The 23006-nt window shown below is 39.7% G+C and overlaps 1 protein-coding gene across 5 annotated transcripts in view; it reads left to right on the top strand.

The window, feature by feature from the left end:
* Nucleotides 1-23006, top strand: part of LOC137176234 (zeta-sarcoglycan) — a 366313-nt gene that overhangs the window by 317101 nt on the left and 26206 nt on the right. For all 5 annotated transcript variants that reach the window (XM_067582401.1, XM_067582435.1, XM_067582409.1 and 2 more), the window contains one exon: nt 1699-1771. In XM_067582401.1, coding sequence (XP_067438502.1) covers nt 1699-1771 — 73 coding nt within the window. The remainder of the gene's footprint in view (nt 1-1698; nt 1772-23006) is intronic.

Raw genomic sequence — 23006 nt, 5'->3', positions numbered from 1 at the left:
TACACAAACACACAAATCCATTCAAGGTGAACTATACAAACCAAGCACATGTGTACATACACACACACACACACAACACCACCCTGGGTAATTGGGGAGATTTGTCCATTAGAGGCAGTCTGAAAGAATGGGCGGGCAGAGGATGAAAGGAGAGGTGGAGGGGTGAAGGTCTAGAGGCGATTGTTGCTGTCATTTACTGTTTGATGGAGGTGAGAGAAGAGAGAGTGAGCAGCGGAAACATATCCATTCAACTCAGTAACCCTATGCTACTGTTATTTTTCTTTTAGATTTGTAGATAGATAATGTTTTAAATTGAAGCTGTAACTTTCCACACATTGATTTACGTGAATGAGCCAATGAAAAAAAAAAGTGCCATGGCAGCAAGTGAGGTGTGATACTAGCGGGCTTATGCTTGATTTCTATGCGTGAGAATATAAACAAACCCCGGTGTGAAGTGTGTCGGTTCCGGTGTACTAGCTCTGCTTTGAAATCACTTGATGGGTATTGTGTGCCAGGACATTTGCCACCCAACAGAGTGCACAATGTCTCTGCCAATTGTAAATATAGCAATGATACCAGAAGTAACACAGTCAGAGGCTAGAACGAGCTACGGTTGACAAAGTTAGAAACATTGTATAAACTAGCAATCACCCATAGCAGCACACAAAGATCCACCTTCAACTGCCATTTCCACCATTGTTGAGAGAACTGAGAGCAGTTTTTCTTTTCGTTTTCTGTCTTTTGACAGTCGCATAAAAACACTTGTGTGGTGTTCAATGGGCCTTAGAATAAAGCTCAGAAAATGGTGCTTCAACAGAAAAATATAACAGTACCCTTCAAGTTTAGGCCCTTTTGAGGTTCAACTGCACCTTATTAGAGATGTGGTCCTCATCCTTCCCTCAAGGACCTCATTGAATGAAACTTGGGATGTGTTGAAGTTTCATACAGAGTCAAACAATATCTTTTTGTTATGTATTTGCCTATCAATGGGCAAAGCAGCCTTGTACAATATTAGATTTGTAGCAGTGCTGGGCTTCCAGCATGTTGAGTTCAGTCTCAGCAGGACCAGTGACCAGTGCTTCCCCCAAGCATCTGTTCAGGGCAGCAGACTAAAGCAGAGGTGCTTGCTGGACATGGGGGGTTAAATACTGGATTATATTTTATGTTTTGTCTGTTCATAAGTAGCAGTTTTACATTTGGGTTTTTATTTTTTTGGGGGGGGATACCAACTGGATGACATAATGAGCATACAGAATCAGTAAAAATAGATGGCTAAGGTAAAGTAAACCACTTTATTCATATTATGAAAAGGCTGAATATTCAAAAAGTTTCAAAGTGAAACTCTGGGTGCTCCACTACCCCCAACCCCCACATTTTTATTTTTCCCATGTACTACTCATGACATCAGTGCTATGTTATATCAATAGATGTATATATTGCTACTTCATATCAGTTGTATTTGAACATAATTCACAGGACACATGGCTGATCTGGGCACTGTGTGTCATGCATTTGAAGTGTCTGCCACAGGTCGAAGAAGAAAGAGATGATGCAATATTGTGCTGTTTCACACTAAAGATGTTTTTTTTCTCTCTTCCTTTCCTTTCATCCTCTCTCTCTCTCTCTCTCTCTCTCTCTCTCTCTCTCTCTCTCTCTCTCTCTCTCTCTCTCTCTCTCTCTCTCTCTCTCTGTCTCCAGGGAATGAAGGTGTGGTGTTCAGCCATTCTGTAGAAACATCACATGTGAGGGCAGAACCCTTCCAGGACCTAAAGTATGTATTCTGAGTGATTTTTTGTGTTTATATGCATGTTTGTGTCTATGATGGGGGGTCTGGCACATTAGTCCAATTTACAAATTCTTCTTGTTGTTAATATTTTAGTTGTGGTAGAATATTTATGAAGTGTATGTTCTCCTGAATAATTACTAAAATAGTAACACCACAAATAACAAAAAAAAAAAAGCATTGTTATGTAAAAAGCATTAGCTGCTGAGTTGGTTAACTAGCCGGTCCTGTGGTACAATGAGCTCATTACTTGTACTCAGCTCACTGCAGAGAGAGGTGCGCTGCTGATTGGCAGCCTGAAAGACCTGACAGAGGAAACAAAAGCCCTCCAGGCTACAGCGTACAAGGGTCAAACTGTTACTGAGGGGACTTTTCTACTGATACATGCACTTGAACACATGTAGTGCAAGATACACACATACTAGCTCAGTTTATCACCTTTTTAATTCATGGAAGAGAGTTTATCACCTTTTTAGCTTGCAAGTTCAATACGAATCACATATTTGTTCTTTTAGATTTACGAATTTTAGAAAGAGATAAACTGTGATGGGGAGTTCTTGTGATCACAGGCAGCTCCTCATCAAAGCTGAACAATAAATGTGTGATGAATGAAGGAGGCTACCCCCAGCTCAGTGTGGCCTAATGCTGTTGACAATAACAACAGCTCCAACTGCTGGTTCCACTTTATTATGTTTATGTTTGTGTATCTTCTACTTGTCCCCTCTACTGTGTGTTTTGGGTGTCTTTCATGGGCATATGTCTTCCATGCCTCTGTCTCATTTGGGTTGTGTCAGACAGGATTTATCCAAAGTGGCATTTGGCCGGGCAGAAAAAAACGCAATCGAGACAGTGAGCGAGAGAGACAGACGAAGACGAAGAAAGCGATAAGGCTCGGTGGAAACCAAGACGCTCGCTATACTCTGTACAAGGGAAGAGAGTAGAGAAGGAAGGGAGAGAAAGAAATGACCTGAGAGATGAAGAAGACATTGAGATTAGAAAGTAGCACATAGAAAGGGAAGAAGGGGGAGGATAGGGGTGATGAAGAGGGGTAATCAAAAGGAGAAAGGAATAGAAGAAAAAGAGAACAGAGGGCAGAGGAGGGTGACAGAGGGAAGGACTTCACAAGGAGGGGATGGACGTTAGTGCATAGAAGAATAGATTAAATCGAACTGGCTCCTGCAGGGAGATTGAGTCGTAGCAGCAGATAATGGAATACGGCAAAAATACAAAAGCATTCAGGGTGTGCAAAATGGCAACAGAGCCTTTCTTTTGAGACGAGTGGAAAATATGGGGAGGTTCAAATGAACTGAAAGAGTTAACCAACTAAAACAGTCCATTTAATCGCTTTAAAAAAAGAAACTGGTGAGAAGACATTCCGACAGGCTGATAATGCCACATGAAATGCTGGGCATTATGAATTCATAAATGTGAGGAATGTGAAACAATGGTGGTCGTCTCATACTCTTCTTAAGCATTTAATTTATTTCCTTCAGTCTTATTTAATCAGCTTGTATCAAGCTTGGCAGCAGCGTCATCGATGGCCTCCTCTTCTCTCAAACATTTACAGGCTATTTTAATAGAATCCCACTTGAAGTTGATGTTATTTTCACTTTATTGAATGGAGTAAATTGCCTGCTCAAGTTGATGCTCAGACAAATAGTTGTTTGTCTTAGAAAGTACAACCTGAACCAAGGCTAGTGTGTTCAAGGAAGTATGAATACATGCACAAATGGAACATACTTCCTTAAAGCTTGTCTCCATGTTTATATGCAGCCGGCTCAATGAAGAGTCTGAGTCTCATCTGAAAGTTCAACAAAAGTATGAAAAGTTAGACTAAACCTGGTAGCTCCTCTTAAATTCAGCCAAATTCCAAGTGTGTCAGACATAAAACGGGTTCAGAAGTAGAGCAAAACCGAAATGACTTGACACAGATGTATGTGATATACGGTCAGAGAGAGAGATAAAAAGAATGATTGAAAGCAACATAAAACAAGATGTAGAGGAAATAGGACCCCATGCATGCTGAGGGATCAAAGGAGACAAGAGGGGGAAGGTATTTCAAGGAGCGGGTGAACTAGAAGGAGTTAGATTAGTTGAAGGAAACAGAGAAGTGATAGAGAGAGGTATAGGAGTAGGTGGGGATGGGAAAAAAAAAAAACAGGTGGAAGGAGGAGTGAGAACATTGGGTCAATAGACAGGTCAGTGCAGATAAGCCAGGCGATGAAACCTGCGGTGAAGTCCTGAGATGAAGGAGGAGAAAAGGAAGCACTCCAGTGACTGGTGTTATAAATTCAACACAGACAATCCTTACATTTGGGCTGTTTTTATCAGTTTGAACACATTTTGAGGTCATTAACACCTCTGTGGAGTGACATGTAACTCTTGTTAAAAAAAAAAAAACACTTGATGCATCTATTTTGCCTGCATTTACTATGTCATCAAAAATAAAACTGTCACCACTTTGTAGCACGGATATATGCACACACATTCAGTCATGTATGCTCACAAAATACATCCACGTAAACACATCTGTTCACACACAGAACAAACAAATTCACTGTTTAAAACAAGTACAATAAGTTAAACACACACACACCCTCACACGGAATTGATGGATTAAAAGGCTGTTTAACATATGCACATATGCCATGAATAAAGTGAAACCACTTATCCCCCCCACATATTCAAGCAGGAAGTGACACACACACACACACACACACACACACACACACACACACACACTTATACACATTGCACCGACCTCTACACTGCATCACCTACCGCAGGGTTAATGAAAACCACAGAAAAATAATACTGATAAAAAGGCGATTACATGCTTCAAATTCGTCCTCCTCTTCGTCGTCACTCATTAGCTGTTTAATGGAAGGGAAAGAAACAACGGACGGAAGCGTAGTCGTTATTAGCACGATTTTTTTTTTGCAGCTTTTTATTGAGGTGTATTAAATATGAAAAGATAGTTCACACTGCTATCAACGTAAAAATAAGGTTGTCTTCTCTTTTTCCTAATTCACAGGCGGTATTCACTCTAGGTTTTAATCCCTTTCTCATTGTAACGTTCTTTCTCTTTCTCCTCATATCTTCATCCTCATCTCTCCACTTCCTAACTCTCTTATTGACACATCCGCTTTTCTTGTTCCCGTTCTCATTCTGTCTAGTTCCTCCTGCATTCGCGTCTCTTTGTTTTGCCTGTCCCTCCCCTCTTTTCCTGTCTCGTTATGAAAAGTAGAGCGTTATGCATTGAAGATAAATGGGACATGTAATGAGCGGATTGAAGTCCATTTAAAGCTAATGATCTATCTTACAGTTTAACAGTGAGAGAGGAGGGGGGGGGGAGAAAAGAGGGAAACAAAGAAAGATAGATAGTACACACTTTACGTGATAGAGTATGGGTCAAGAAAAGATGCTGCACAAGTCAGTCTGCATCTTGCATACTGCAGTCATTGGCTATAAAAGCAGTTGTAGCTGTATAACCTCTGCTAAAGAATGAATTTTTGATATTTCACTGCTGCACATTTCTAAGTCATTTGTAAGGAGTTCGGCTGTTATATGCAGGGACAAAATGAAAAATGCAACAGACTGAAAAGAGTAGATGGAAGATTGGATAAGACAACTTAACATCATGTTATATTTGGGCAAGTTGAAACTGGGGAACATGCACTCGACAAGTTAAAGACTCTAACATCTCCAGTCCTGCATTTCAATCCCTCAGTCTCATAAAAAGTCTACAGCAAAATCTAACAGAAACATACATGGGAACATTTTACATTTGCATACTTTATATTTCCCTCTTTGTGAGTGAATCAAAGTAGAAGTAACTACAATCAGGCTTGTAGCGTGCCAGTCACAGTGACCAGAGTCGGATGCGGTGAAGATTTCTATCAGTATTGGTTGTTTGAAAAGCTTCAAGAGTCTCGCTGTGGATGTAGATGTGACTGAAGCTAAAGAAACATGAATGTAAAACACACGGTGCTTGAACTGGGTTATGCTAGTAGCAACAAAATGCTCAGCAGCCTGCTTTCCGGAGAACACTCCAGGAATGCTGCACCTTACGTTTTTAAGATTCTGGTGTGATCACCACTGTAAGCCGTGCTCACACTGTTCTGCTTCTTCTTTTTTTTCTTTTTTTTTTCAAAACTGCTTTTCCACTTTAGAGTGTACGGGGAGCAGCCGGGAGGCAGACAGAAAGTGGTCGCTTTGGAAAAAGTTGCTGTGCTTGGCATCTTTTAAAGCAGTGCAGTTCAACATCTTAGAGAGGCATTCATGACAGTGACTGACTAAATAACATGAAAAAAAGAAGCAGGGATTGACGATACATAGGCAGTCGACAACAACATCAACAAACAGACTGAAAATGGAGGAAGCAGCTGTAGAATTGGCTGTGTTGTGGGAGTTTCTGAATGTTTAAGGGTTGTCGACTGCATGAATACATAAACCGCAACAGTCAGGATGCAGCCTGAGGTAGACAAGAAAAATTCCAACATATAAAAATGTGAGGCATATACATTTTTGAGAATCATAAATTTGAGGCAGATTGTCTATGAAGGTTATCCTCAGTCTCGGTTAGGTTTGGGTATGACCATGAATCGGCAAAAACAGGCATCACCAGTTTTAGTTTCATATCTAGTGTGACATTTCCAGAAGATTTACCACAACTGCAGTCTTGTTATATGACATAACATATACTGTAAAGATGTTATCCATATCAGCCACACTTTGCTTAAAATCAAACATCATGTTTTGACAGTGTGTATGATTTGACTGGGAATGCATATCGACTAAAAACACCTACAGTATCAGTGACAAGATCAACCGCTTCTGGCCTCTCTGTTCAGTCTTCTGTGTCATAAACAGGAACTTTGTTTACCTGATTTGATAATACACCTAAAAAAAATAAAGCAGGGCAGTCACTCCTCCACACTGAGTAGGTTTGTAGTTGTAGGCAGAAATAAATGATGGATCACAACAACAATATGTACACATCACATCTTCAACTCTCAGCACAGGTGCAATAGCTCAACATCAATCAATTTATGTTTGCATGCATATTGTATGTTTATTGTACATATACAACCCACCTGTTATCACATGACCAAAGTTCCATACTTGTGTAATGTGATAACAGTTGAGCTATCTCCATAACAACTCAGCATACTCCATTGGCTGAGTATAATCATGAGATGTAGTTATGATACAAGGAGTACCTTTACTTGTATTTACTACAGGTGTTTTTTGCATCCAACGCCATCCCACTGTGGTTCTGTGGACATGACTTCTCTGTTTCATGTGGTTCAAAGCCCCGGGCAAAGCAATTAAGCTGTTTTTGAGTTAAGATTTTTTATTTATATTTTTTGCAAGACAATAACATTATGACTTTGTATTTTGAATGTCATTTTGAGCCTTTGTGGGCCTTCTCTTCTTTATATTAGCCATTTGTTTCTTTGCACCGCCATTCCCCTAAATGTTGCTTTAAGCACAGCATCTTGCTTTAGAATGAAATGATAGTATAACTTAATAATTTGGTGAATAAGCAAAGTAATTGTAGAAAATTCACATCGCTATACATCCAGACGTATCAAACCTCAACAAAGCCTGTCACACTTGATAGACTTTGCATTTAGACCAACAGTAGGTGTCAGGGTAGCAGTGAAAGGAAGAAATACAAACTAGTAGAGTCTTAGTGCTGAAGGCTTATCAGAAACAAATGCTCTGCAACAATCATACATCTCCCGCCGGGCCAACACAGTGGTCTGATTTAAATGAATGAGGAACCTACTATTTTCCACGTAGCGCTCTTGTTGGTCTTCATACAGACTTAATCAAAACATCACTCAGCCCGAAGTGACATCAACCAAGACCAAAAACCATCTTTCTACAACTGGTGCATTTTGACCAAGTCAGGGACAAATCAAGCCATAAACATAGACCTTGTAACAGTTTGCCTGTTATCTTCAAGGCAGTGCATAGCCTTTGATTGCTGAGTGTTTCCATGACTGTATGTGAGTGTGTGTGTGTGTCTAATATGATGTGAGCCTCCGATGTCAGGCCTCCTTCAATATTTATAGTCTCCTTAACTCAGAAAAAAAAACCTTTTTCTGCTGTTTCTTGCTTTCTCAGAATTCTTGCTTTTGAACAGTCTGTCATTTCCTAACACTTTTGCTTTTTTTTTCCTTCTTTCTGACGTATAATAACCCACTCATGACTCTGATTGATTGATTGACCATATTCAATCAATTTAACACTGGTAGTTTATTAAATATACCACATTATTTCATCTCAGTCGTTTCACCTCTGCCTTTTCACTCATTTGACACCTGTCATATCTTTTACCTTCGTTTGCCCATATCATTTCACTTGGATGTGGCTATTTTTAAAGAGATGGTAACACCCATCTTCATTTGTTGCGATTCTTATCGTTGTCGTTAGGGCGGACGTCAGTTTTTACCCCCAATGTTTAGGAGAAAGAGAGAGACGGGGTAGAAAAGAACGTCACATTGAAATTCACTGGAGATGAGACGAGACGAGGAGAATGTGTCAGTGTTTAAAAAAAAAAAAAATACTAATAATCTGTGTGGAAAAGTGAGTGACATGAGTCCTGAAATCACTCAGTAAACACTGACAGCAAGCTGCCAAAGGTGTAGACAGAGATTGAGGTAAATAGAGAAGAACTTCAAGCAACCTATAAAAAAAAAAAAATCTAAGGATACAAAATAGACAGATGAGTGGCTGGAAAACTAGATTAACAGTCAAACAGCCAGACAGGCTTGATGGTGCTGTAATAATGCGCACTATTTATTTAAATCCTATTTTAGTTCTGCTGTATCTCGCTCCTAATCCCCAATGTTGTCTTTTTTGTGTCCATCTTTGGTGTTAAGCTCATATTGCTGTGGTGTTTTTTACTCTGATCATTTGTCTATCAAGCAGTGTGGGCAATGCGGAGACATATTTCTCTTCCTGCTAATGAAGATTGAGGATATGTAGGTGGTTATCTATTCTGTAGGGAGCTAACACTAACAAAAAAAAAAATACAATATTTGTACATAACAATAATGTGAGAATATGTATAAAAGATTTGTATCACTGAAGACGCCATTAAATGAGAAAACAATCTGACATCTCCCTCAACCAGAGAAGTAAAACCTTCCAAAGAAGTGAAGTGAGGAAAAAGAAAATGAAGATATCTTAAGAAGAAGAAGAAGGGAATGTATTCCTGGGCAAATATACAGTAGGTGTTGAGTGGGCAGTACAATAAAACAGCAGATGAACTACAAAGCGTAGCAGTATTTAGAAAAATGAGATGAAATGGAGCATAACAAACATATAGACAAAAGGAGTCTACAGGAACGAGTTTGCAGGACAACAGTCGCCTTGACAACGATAAGCAAGAAAGCAAGCATAATGCGGCGGAGTAGAGAACTTCGGTCTTTACTTGCGTCATAGGGGCGGCATCGCTAGACAAACAACTGCAAGGAAGAGAACTGCTTTGACAGAGAGACAAAAATCAATCAACAATTACCTGACTCAAAAAGTTTGAGGAGTCAACATCACCCCACTGACAGCTAGTGGACATTGGGTTACTGCAGGTCTCTTAACTCCATCTGATGCTTGGCTCCACAGCAGAGAGAAACAAAGCTGCTGCACAGTCAATATCTCTCTATTTCTATCCACTCCTTCATCCTCTCATCCTTCCCTCGGTGCCTTATTCTCTATCCAAGTCCTGGGGGTCAAGGCTCCCTGGGGAGAGATAGCCCTAACACAAGGGCAAGGGCGTCAGAGAAGGATTTGAGCCGCGTGCCCCTCCCCCCCCCTATCCCTTGCTATTTCAGCATCACTCTTATCAATAATAGTGCATCTTATCTTACTTCCGTGTAGCATCCATCCTTCCATCCGAGGAAGTTAAAGAGGACTGCAGAGGAACTCTGACTTCCTCTGGTAGAGAGCCAAATATTAGTGTTTATCCAAAAAAAAAAAATCTCTCTCCATCTCTCACACACACACACACACACTCACACACACACACACTCACACATACACACCAGTTTCCACTCGAAATCTGTTGTCTGTTAAATAGGAACTGCCGTGAGCACATCTCATGATTTACACATTAGATGAATATATGAGTCAGTTACATTTAAAATGATAATATGGCTCGATGTTATGTTCATATATTTGTATGCTATTTGTACATATCTAGATTAAAATGAGGTGAAATCCTAATTATGATTCTTACACACATTTCTTCTGCCTTTTTAGCGCTGTTAGTTGGAGGAAAATATCAGTTTCTTTTAACTTGGGACCTCCTGTAAATAGGAAGATAGCAAGAAGTCTTGCATAGGGAGATCAAACCCAGGACTTTTTCTTGTTATCTGTCCTTGCATTCATCCCTCCATCCAGATTAAACCAGATTCACGGCGAGGTCAGCTCCTGAAAGTGGCTTCGGCGATCCGTCTTCATCCCTTTGTTCTGTCCTTTAATCCAGCAGTTTTCAATCCTAGTCCCCCCAAGAGTACTGCTCATTTTTCTTAGTTGGCAGGTAATTGCTGTTAATTGCTATCATCTGGTGTCTCAGGTGTAAGGTAGCAGCTGATTAAACAGCAAGAATGATCGCCAGGAGGGCTCTGAGTCCTGAACACCGGGGGACAGAGAGACACTGCTTTAAACAAAATTGAGGGCATCTTGCTCCGGCCTCTTTTCTGTCATCCATCTCTCCATCCTAGCAACTGAAAGCCTGACCTCCACGAGTAGATGAAGTCATTTAGAGGGAACTGTGCTCCTGCTCTGCCTTTGTTTCATCCATCTCTTCCACATCATCTCCTTCACCCTTCTACCTTTTAGTCTTTAATGAACGTACAGCCATGGAGGACCACAAGTTGTTGTACATGTTTCTGCGTAGTAGGTCTCTAAATGACTATAGTACTAATATGACTTAATAGCCCTGGATCCTAAGGGTACTTCCAATTCAACCCAATCACAGAGTGTAAAATTTTATGAGTCCTTGCAGTAGGGGATGGGGAAATGATTCACCCTGTGGTCTCCATTTCCCTCTCCGCCCTCATCCACACATCCTACAGCTCACTCAACTCTGGTTTCCAAACAACTTAAGTTCATGTTCGGGTGATAAAATATCTTTATTTACTTAATTTTCTTGTTTTTATGTAAAATATCTTCATAGCGTTTACTTTATTCTGGCAAAATACTGGCAAGAAGGGTAATAAATGATGAGATTCTAAGCACACGGCACGCTCATCGCCTTGAATATTTAAATTGACCAAAGTAAGAGGTCTAATAAATAATCCGTAGTGTCTTGAACCTTCACATTAGAGAAGTACACTTCACATTTACGTTTTAATTGAGGTTACAGTCCTCAAGTGCCTACTAGAAACAACAATGTGATGTGAATTAGGCCCACTTCCCACGCACATTTTGAAGGAGTCTCGGAGCCGAGTTGATTTAACCAGGTTTTCCTGTGAGCAGCCAGATGGAGGAGCGTGGCATGGGATGGCAAAGTACACCGCCTAATTAGCTCCAAAAAAAAAAAAAAACCTAGTAGAGAGTTAGCCCGCCCCTAGCTGTTTTTTGATTAAAAAGTTGGGGCTCGTGTCAAAGTAATTGGAAATCATTAAAATTTCACATTCTCTTTGAAGCGTGCCTTTGGGAAAAGCTTCTCTTCACACTACAGTCCCTCTTAAAGAATAGCGGTTCGCATGCATGATGGTTTTTGAACAATGCCTGATTTATATGCCTGTAAGGTCAACTTGACACAGGGATCGATCGCAAGTTTGGCAGGAATAAAAAAAAAAAAAAAACTTTAGTCTTTGTTTTCATCCTTTGTTGTCTCTCTCCTTCTCCTCATTCATTTCACGCTTTCAACTATGATCACCACTAGTAGTACTGTCTTTAGAGAAATCCAGAGAGTACTGTTTGCCTTCTACAAGTGGGATGTTAAATGGAGATCGAAATCCTTACACTACATCTTATAAGGCCTGTTTTATACCAGGACTGTTGACCTGCTGGGAAGCTTATTACCGGTCAAAGCAGAAATTGCTGTATATTTTTTCGAAAACTTCTATATCAAACGTCACCAATCAAGTGCACCAAAAGCACATTTGAGTCCTTTTAAAAAAAATAAAAAATTGCCGTCCTGTGATTGGATTTTTGGATGTATATAACACCTCCTTTTTCCGTGGTACAACAAGGACAATCAGCCCTGCCCTGCTCTGTTCTGTCTCTTATTGATTAGACACACAGGGAAATCATTGAGAACAAAGGGAGTGAGGGAAGGCAAGCTGAATAACAAGCAAGCGTGGTTATGGGAACGATCCATAATGTATCTGAAATTCTGTGTGTGTGTGTGTTTTTGTGTATTGTGTTAGATTGTCATGTTCTACAAATTGATGTAGTACTTTGTCCCAGATGTTGACTTTTGGAAATCAGTACTCTAATTTTAGGGGGGGGGAGACAAGCTGATGTGATAATGACGTGGCTGGTGAGGATGTCCTGATGGAACTTTTTGCCCCCCCCCCCCCCCCCCCCCCCCCCCGTCAGAGCAGAGAGTTGTTGTATAAATATTGTATAACTTTGGAAGATACCAACTTGATTTGTCTAAGTCTGCTAAAGACTGTTGCTACAGCTTATTATAGTGTTTTCTTATTGATCTGCAGCAGAGGGACAATTACACAAAGAGCGAATTTCATACTAAAAAGACTGTAACTTTGGTAGAAAACCATTTGATTTGACTGGCCTACATGGCTGAAGAATTGGATCACATTGAATTCACTTTAGGAGGGGATCCTTTGAGGCCAGTATTGTCAGTATAGTCAGCGACCACTGACCCTTTCAATGTACACATGAACATCTTTGTATTGTAACATAATGTAATACGATCAAAAATGTGAACCTATACTTTAAATGCTTTCCTTTTAATGGTCATGACTATCTAGGACGTTTTTGTTGGGACATTGCAAGGACAAAACTAATTTTATCTCAGAGAAAGCACAAAGGAAAAGCAGATCAGAAAGCACAGAGGACTGACGTTAGATCTTAGGATGTTGTTTTTAGTAAGCGGACTAAAAACCACAAAAGAGCCGTTCTGAGCAGATCAATTTAAAGAAAAAGATGAAGCCGCATATTGTTCAAGTGGTAAGATGTTCTGAAGCTTTCTTTTCTTTTCTTTTCTTTTTGAACAAATCTCACATTTCCAACATAAAGATCAGCAAAGGCTTTTCCATGATGTACCTGAACATACCAGCCCTGTCTCCTAGAAATGAATTGATGTTCTACTCATCTGTTTGTCTTCTTACTCACGTACGGATTAAGATGAAAGCAAATGTTGAGAAAAGATGATTGTATGTTTTATATTCATGGTCAGTGATATATCTTTTAGAAAATTTGAATTCGACTAACAGTAATCATTTGAGCTGTAACGATTAATCGATTAATCGATCGACAGAAAATGAATCAGCAACTATTCTGATAATCAATCAATCGTTTCAGTCATTTTTCAAGCAAAATTGCCCAAAATTTCCTGGTTCCAGCTACTCAAATGTGACAATATGTTGTTTTTCTTTGTCATACATGACAGTAAATTGAATATCTAGGTTTGAAGTTTTGGACTGTTCAGTCAGACAAAACAAGTAAATTGAAGACATCAGCATGACTTCTTAGAAACTGTGAACGCCACCTCGTTGCCACTATGTTTTATATTTTACATTTCACTAAATGATTCATTAATTAATCGGAAGAATAACTGGCAGATTAATCTATATTAAAAAAGTCATTAGTTGCAGCCCTTGTAATGATAATATATATATATCAGTGACATGCAGGGTGTTTGCTCTGAACAGTAAGTACAGTAATATAGTCTCCTCTCTCTCTTCTCCCAGAAGTCATTGCTCTCTATTAATGTGATTTTTTTAAGTGATTTTTTTAGTTCGCAGAGCTCTGGAAGACCGCCTCAGCAAACTGTATACACTGTTGTTCTGTCTGTGTTTGTCTTTTTGATTGTTGTTTGTCTTGTTGATTGTTGTTTATCTTTGTTAGTTATTGTTTATCAACCGCTGTTTATCATTGGGTACTGTTGTACACATCTTGAGGGGGAATATGTGAAAATAACAAATACCCGGTAAATATTCAACAGTCTCACCATATTGCCACGCATCTGTTCCTTGTGTGTATTTAAGCATGTGTATACGCTGTGTGTGTACGTGTGTGTGTGTGTATGTGAACTTGGCTGTTGTGGGTTTCTGTGTGTGTGTGTTAAAATGATAGACGGCTGTTAATATCAGATTTTGCAACAGAGCCAAATGTTCCACCGTGGATAAAGACTATTACAAATAGCTGGAGGCTGTTCTGGCTAGACACTGAAATCACAGCAGATAAATAACATTAGAAAACACCAAACCCACACACACACACAAACACACACACACACATAAATACAGAGATATCCAAACACCCCCCGTATGCATACACACACACACATGCTCCTAATCCAAACACAGCAACAAGCGGCTGTATTGTGTTGCGCAATATAATGTGAAAATCTGACTTTATGGTGGAAATTCATGGCAGGAAAATAAAAAAGAAAAACATCCAGAATATGCAGTGAAACACATTACATAAAGTAAAACATATAAGACAGTCTGTTATTGTCATGTCACAATAGAAAATCCTCTCACTGGCAGCTGTAAAATTTGTAAAACTGAAATGTGAATGTGTTGCACAACTTGTTATTGGTAATAAACCTTTAATACAGGAATGATTAAGGCACTGCATATTTTCTACCTGCTGACTCACTGATTACCAAAGCCCCCAAGAGTCTGGATCACACCTTTTATGACCTACCAGTGTGCATTTCTAACGATATTATACATTTATTTCATTCGTCTGTCGTTTTGAAAAGAGGTTTGAATGAAATCTGCAAAACAAATAACTTAGAACAGGATATAGAAACTGTTATCTATGACCAGCTGGAACAATTTGGAATAAAGTTTGATTAGTTTTTAGATTAAAATCATTTACTGATGAGTAGACGAAGTGATTAAGGTGTGTTTATAGTTGTTGGTTCGCGTTCTTCGGCTGACATGACGACACACTTATGAGATTAACTTCATTATTACCTCGGAGGGAAATTGGTTTGCGGCGTGTGCACAAAATTTGACATACACAGTAAAAGAACATACACTAAGAAGAGAGAAAGCGATCCAAAACATAGTCCGCACATGGTATACATCCTTTAATCTTGCTGGCAATCAGCTATCATTGTTGCTGGGTTTTACTGGTTTCACTGGGATCTCACTGTGTTTACTTGCATTGAACTCTAACTTGCTTTATGTCTGACTTCATGGACTTCTAGAGACTAGAAATTGAATAACATTATATGACTTACTTCACTAGCTTGTTCAGAAAGCTAATTTCAGTTTTATACATGACAATTCTAAAAACCCCACTCTATCAGCAGATTTTAAAGCTTGATTTATCTTTTTAAAAACTCAATATTCAACTAACCTTGTCAAAGGTCACATTTCTGTACCACAGAGTGTCAAATATGGCATTGAATGATGAGAGACGCTGAAACACAAGGGGGTGAAAAAGAAAACAAAAATTTAAAAGAGAAAGCGAGAGAGGTAAAAAAGGTGGGGTTGGACTTCTCTGTCTGTATGTTTTCATCTGAGAGTGAGAGAGCGAGCACAGCCAGAGTCCAGCCTTGAGGCGAGGGACTGCCAGGAGGAGTGAGAGAGCAGCTGATAGGATGACTGTAGGAGGGCAGGCAATGAGGCAGAGAAACAGAGAAAGACAGAGTTGATCTTATGATTGTCTCTGTCGTTGCTTAGCGTTTCCTCTCTCGCTATCAACACACTACCTTTCTGCTTTCCTCTATCTTTGTTCCCCATGCTCTCTTTCCTCATGCCCTCGTTCTTTGTCCTCTCTACTACATGTGTCCACTAGGGGGAGAGTATGAACTACCCTGTTATCTCCTGTATCTATCATCCTGTCCTCCTGCTCTTTATTCTATTCATTTGCTCACCTATGTATCACAAAAAATCTTTGGTGCTTTTAATCAGGTTTTGTCCAAATGTTAAAGTTAAAAATTATAAATTGTAGCCAATCATATGACCCTGCATCTCATGTTTGAAAGATATAAAGTTTAATTTTCTTGAAGCACAGTTTATGCTTAGTTTTTTAACTTTTGCCTGTACTCACTTCCAAAAGATCACAGATTTATTCAGTTACTTTTTCAATGCATTTCTACAATCACCGAATATCAAGAAGCAAGGACAGACGAACAATGCACATTGTTGCAAATGCAAGTTTTTTCACACTTATATATCTAACTGGCCCACATTGTTTGGGGAGAAGACAGCATACGTGTTATGTATGAGTTTCCTTGTTGCATCTGGTTTTAGAATTGAAGTTAAAGGTTGTAAAAGGTATTTTTTTGTATAATAGAAATATATCAAATGTAATGTCTCGAAGTGATGAACCTACAGAGAATTATCTGCAACTCTGAAGCTCTCCTCACCTTTACGAGGCTTTATAGTGAGTTTCAGCTCATTTTTTAGCTATCCAGCTACAACTTTACTGTTCTGGTCCACTCTCATCGCTCTCATTGCCATTTATGGCCACTGCAGGCAGCTGTTTTTTTAGAGAAAAAGCTCTAAAACCCCCACTGTACACTACCTGCTCAGCATCGAATGGCAAACAGACACAGTTAAGGACCAGCTGGTGAACATAGTGGAGCATTTAGCAGCTAAAGAGAGATATATTTCCTTCAGGAGTCGGTAGAGACCAAAACAGAGCTGTAAGAGTGAATACTGGCCGTACATTCACCAGGAGGACAGAAACACGACTCCAAATGAATGATAATGTCACTCTGTAACTGCTGGTTGTGTAAAGAAGCAACTGTTTGCTAACAAGTTTGCCATCACCTTTGTCTTAAAAGGTGGTGATATGTCAGTGTTGTGTACACAATGCAGGTTTAATGAGAAGTGACCTGAAAGTGACTGCTTCAGAGCAATGCAGCTGGGTCTGACAGGGAATCCTCTATTCTCCTTATTAAAAGAAATAATAATAAATAAAACACAAAAATAAAAACTACTCTTAATTAGTGCTCAACACACAGTACACTCACTTTATGTATTCAGTACTGGTTTATGGTTATTTGTTCCCTACCTGTGTTTCATTTCATTTTCAAGAAGACTGCAGAACATCATCACCCACTGAATAGCGCATCTGATAAGATGGAAAAATGCACACTTTGTGCTGCAAGATTTTGTTCATATTATCAGCACAAAATGCAGTGGAGGCAGTGGTTTCTGTACATTAAAATGGAACAGTGGGGTTAGGTGCCTTTCCCAGGGGCACTTTATCAGTTTTTATGGGAGCAGAGTGACATTCACAATCTCATTTCCCAACATATGTTCTTCCATCTGTATAACCAATAATGTGAACCGCTACAGTTGCACACTTGCAGATATGCTTCTAACCTGTAAATCTGTTGGCGAGTTTTTATCTGTTGTGTTAATTCCGGTATGTTCTGCTGTGGCAATTACTTATCGAATTATCTTTAATACTCAGTATTTGTTCTGTTCTTATCTATATCCTCCTCTATGCTGCTGCAAATACCCATCTTCCCTGCAGGGATCATTAAAGTTTCATCCAATCTTTAGAAAAATACAAGATAGTACCATTGGCAAGACATATCAAATAACAAGGACTGCAACACAATTGCTACAGATGTCATTAATACACCAAGGGCCTGTGGCAGCCTCTTAAGATGATGTCTCTTTCCACTGAGCCTTGACTCTGCCAGCATGATTGATCGCTACACAAGCAACTGAACTTGTGCAAAAGTGTGCTTTTGAGTCAGGTGAATATTATTTATATCAAATAAATAACTTCATATCTGCCTTCTTACACCTGTACAAGGTAATTTTTTTCAGCTTTCTGCAGATTGCCTACCCCTTATCACATTAAAAAAGCTGTTTCATGACAGAAGGTGTGGATCATAGATGGGTAAAGACAACACGCACGCTACTGAGACTAAATGCACTGCAGTCTTTTCATTGCCTTTGTGAGGGAGCTCTAATGTTTCTCTGCTCAGATGTTTTTTTCTGTCAGACTCTGCTGTATGGAAGACTAAAACAATGCTGATGAAGCAAAGCATAGACTGTCCCATTGTTTTTCTGACTTCATATCTACATATATCATACATATATAGATAGATATCATCCTGAGCCTCTAAGTGCTGGTCTGGTGTATCCGGTACCCTCTTCCTGACCAAAGCAGAGAGAAAAGGCCATTATCCAGGTGGTTGGGATCCTTAATGGTTCTTCTAGCCCTATTCTTGCAGCACCTGGTGTAAATATCCTTTAGACAGGATATAGCACTGTCTGTTGTATCTTTGCAGAGCCATGCAGTCCTATTCAGTGCTGTTTCCATACCAGGCAGTGATGTTCCCCATCAGGACATTCTCGATGGTGAAGGAGTAGAAATTCCTCAGTATTTGAGGGGATATTTGGAATTTCCTCAAGCGCCTGAGGTGAAACAGTCTCTGCCTTTCTCACCACTGAATCAGTATGCAGCGCCCAGGTCAAGCCCTCAGTGATGCCTGTCTGCCCTCTCCACCAAGGACCCATTGACATTAAGGGGGGTGTAGTACCTTCCTTGCTTCTTCCCAAAGTCCATTATCAGCTCCTTAGCCTTGCTGACATTCAGGAGTAGGTTGCTGTCCTGACACCAGCAGGGCAGGTCCTCTACTTCCTTCAGGTAGAACTTTTCACAGTTATCTGTGATCAGGCCCACCACAGCTGTGTCGTAAGCAAACTTGACGATAGTGTTGGAGTTGAAAGTAGTTACGTAGTCATGTGTGTACAGGGAGTACAGCAGGGGGCGTCCTCCTACCCTCACTATCTAGGGTCTGCCCGTCAGGAAGTCAAGGATCCACATGCACAGTGAAGTGTTTAATCTCAGGTCCTTGAGCTTTGTGATGAAGCCTGGAGGGAACTACGGTGTTAAACGCTGAACTATAGTCAATGAACAGTAATCTCACACAGCTCCCTTTCTTGTCTAGGTGAGATAGGGTGGTGTGGAGGATGTGTGCTATGGCATCTTCCGTTGATCGGTTGGGACGGTAGGCAAACTGTAGTGGGTAGTGGGCGGTACTCATTCAGGCAGGCTAGTCTTGTTTTCTTGGGCACAAGAATGATGGTGGATTTCTTGAAGCACGTGGGTATGTAAGACTGAGCCAGGAACAGGTTGAATACCATTGGGAACACCAGCGCTAGTTGGACAGCACATAGTTTGAGGACCCACCCACTGATACCGTCTAGTCCTGCCATTTTCTTGGTGTTCATGTGCTTGAAAGCCCTCCTGACTTCATACTCAGAAAGGATGACAGGTGTGAAAAATGCATCCACCCATCCATTAAGCTCTGCTTCAGCTGTTTTTGCTTGCTGGCTGCCAATGGCCTCAAAGTGAGCATAGAAGTTGTTTAGCTCACCTGCTAGAGACACATCAGCACTTGACAGGGGTGGGGGAGAAGTGGGATCTTGTAATCTGTCATAGTTCTTAGGATTCTTAGACCTTGCCATATGCCCTCCTGGAATTGTAGTTCCACTTTTCTTGCCGTAATCCCCTTTTTGCCTCCTTTACTGCTGCTTTATAACTGTCAAAAAAAAAAAGATTAAAAAAAGATATAGACATAAGACTGCAACAATAACAACAAGTAACAGCAAGAACAAGTATGTTGTGCTTCAGTTGTTTTTTGGGAGTCAGAAGTTGACTTTAATGCACAGACAGACTTCTATGAAGGTGTTTCAGTTTTCTTTTCCTTTTTCTCATTTTTTACATTAAGTACTAAACATGGACATCAAGAGGTAATAATTAGTCATTCAGAACTGAGACAATCTCACTTCATTATGCTTTCGAGTACTGTACACTTGAAAAATATCTTCTACAGGTCACCGTCATTACTTACAGTAGAAGTAAAGTAAAAGTTATGTTAGTGTGAAAACATAATCAGCCATTGTTCCATGAACCAAGACAAAGTCAACAAGTTGATTATTTTAATCGATTATTATGGTTAATACAAAGCTGCACTTTGTATATTCACCATTGGACTGGAACACACAACATTGTTCATTTTTTAATTTTTTCTTGCACCAATCCATTCTCTACTCACCCCCTTTTTCTTTTCCTTATTCTCTTTTTTTCTATATAGAGTTCTGTCTCTTTTCTAGCAAAAACAAGTCAATGAACAATGGATTGAATGGTTGAAGTTGTGGAAGAGTGAAGCTAGTCTTTCACTACTGATTAAATTATCAGGTTGGTGCACCATCAAAGGCGCAAAGGCATGAAATCGCTTGACATTTTTTCTCCTTGCGCATTCTGCCATTAGCCATTCCCTCAGCTACATTTCACAACGAGGAGGACAGCGAGAGCCTCCGAAAGTTGTTTTGGAGTAACTAACTGATGTAAAGGTGGACAGATGTACAGAGACATTAACATCATGACAAGACTATGGTGGAAACACACAAACTGTTTGCGTGAACTGATGAACGTACTGTCTGAAAATGTTATTCTAACTTTCTCTTTCTTGCACATAAATACAGACACACAACTTTCCTGGTTGAAATTCAAATTTAAGCACCCAGAGTTGCTGAAGTACAACATTTACTCTTCAGTGGTCATAACCCTTCTTTAACACCAAATACATACACACACACACAGACACACACACACACACACAAACTATCTATCTCTTGCTCTTTCTGGCTCACACAAACATACACACACATTTTCTCCACAAAGACAAACCTCTAATGTACCTTGACTGTCTCCTGTCCCACCTCAGTAACTCAGTAGGGACTTTTATAACCTTTTAAAACAGCCCAAGGCTTTCTCTTTTACTCTTTTTTTTTTTTACACCTGAAGGATTCATGGGGCGATTTAAACACGCTGCATCAGCGCCAACATTACGTACACGTGCATCACGTGCTGTTCGGAGGGCACGGAGGGGGCACAAAACAACACCTCAAGAAAGTTGGAAATATATTCACAGATTCAAACTTCCCGGATCAATAACTGTGAAGTTACTGTATAGTTATATATGTAAGTGAAACGTTGTTAAAACACAAATGATGCCTCTTTCCTACCATAGTAAGGTAGACAATGAACTAACTGTCACCCAAAAGAGCCGTCCTCGAAGCTGGACTAATAACATCGGTCTCTATGTACAGCCGGGTATGAGATGAGGGCGCAGGGTCCATCTAAAAAGTGCAACACCAAAAATATTCATTAACTTCACTCTTATACAGTGTAATTTCCCCAGAATCACTTCACACATCAATGGTCTCCTGTTGGTTATACTACAACACAAAATCACATCGATCTTTGGTTTATTTTATTGAAGACGATTGCACTTTCAAATACTGTGTGTGTGTTTTTGTTTTGTTTTTTGCCTGTTCTATAGTTCTGTAGTGTAATATTTAAGCTAATGTCTTTGCAAAGTTTGTTAAGTTTTGTGACTGTTCATCTGTGATGTGTGACTAATTGTACAGTTTACTTTATTTATATTAATTTATTTTAATTTAATGGTGACATTGATAATGAAAATATAATTCTTTGGTTTATTTTATTATTTTTTATTATTATTAGGGTTTTTTGCCTGTTGTATAGTTAGTTCTATAGTGTAACATACAGTATATTGTGATTGTATAGCTCTGGTTCTCTATCGTTCGGGAGGGGGCGGGGGTCACCACAAAGCAGTTACACTTAGGGCACCGAAATGACCAGCAGCGGCCATGCGCAGCATCACCTTTCCTCACGCAGACACAGACTCACTGCAAAAGTCAGGAGGCTTTAAAATGCCACATTTCTGCATTCTGTCTCAATCTAACTCACTAAAAGTCAAAGGCTGCAGCTTTTCTTATCTTCAGCCTTGTCTCAATGCATCACTCAGCACCACTTTTTGAAATTTAAAATGTTTTTTAAAGTGCTTCTTGGACGGGGTTGGATGGTGACGGCGTTGGCACTGAGGCAGGTGACAGAGCATTTAGCGTGAAAAGGTTAAAGGTTCGCATCCTAAATGGCAAGGTGGCGATAAGGTGGTGTGGCCTTCAACGGCTCTGAAGAGGAAAAGGGCAGGATGAATGTCAGCCAAGTCTTCTGGGAAATATAAGTCACATTAAAAAGCTCCGATTTGAACATTTTTCTCCACAACTTCCCATATTGGTTTCAAAAATACACCAAATGAAGTCATTTCTCTAGAAAGACCGCAGTTTCTTCCCACGGTCAGAGGTCAAGGAAAATTCTCTTTTTTCACATTTAGGCATTATAAGCTCTCAAGCTCAAATTAAATACTTGATACTTAAGTTTGGTGCACCAATACTTTTAAAGCATTAAGTGGTGAGCTTTGACTTTGTTAAACAGTCTAGAAAATGTGATCCTGGAGTTTTTTCAGGTTAACATCCTTGTATTACGCAAAAGAAATGATCTACATGCTTCACTCATAATTAAGGCAACGGTCATACACAAAATCATTCACTTCTCAAATTTAAATATTTGGGCTACACTTTAAACTACAAATGAGAATGAGGATTCTTGATCAAATACTTCATCCAATTCTAAGTTGGCTTTGAAACCACAAGGGGCAAATTAAAGCCACTGGAAACCCAAAATCCACAATAGCCTTCTAACTCAGGATTTAACAGCAGTGAACACAAACTCAGATATACAATGTTAACATAAGAATATAGAAAGGGGACTGCTGATCGAACCATAAAACTCTGTATTTGTATTTTTGACAGATGCATATCTGAGTTCACTTAAAATGTGTCTTCTCTCTTTTCTTCTCCTCTGAACTTATCTTCTTTGTCATTCTTTTTGAATATCTAAGGCCCTCCTCTCCCCCTCTTTCTGTTTCTCCCCCAGAAATGAATTAAGATAAAAAACATTTCATGTTGATGTATTTCTGTCCTGCTTGTCAGGTTCGACAAATATGGACGCTGTATAAAATGGCCTTGTTGCAACTGAAGGTCAAAACAGATCTGTGAGAGAGAGAGGAGGGGACTGTTGGCATGAGAAAGAAAGAAAGGAAGGAATAATGTAAGAATTAGAAGCAGAGAGGGAGGCGAGACAGTTTTCTCTAATAGTAATGAATTGCAAAGATAACGGCTCAGCTGCAGACTCCTATCTCCTATCTGCA

Source organism: Thunnus thynnus, chromosome 3 (genome assembly GCF_963924715.1).
Source record: "Thunnus thynnus chromosome 3, fThuThy2.1, whole genome shotgun sequence".
Taxonomy (NCBI): Eukaryota; Metazoa; Chordata; class Actinopteri; order Scombriformes; family Scombridae; genus Thunnus; species Thunnus thynnus.
The sequence above is the reverse complement of the archived record's forward strand: the minus strand, read 5'-3'. Positions and strand labels throughout refer to the sequence as shown.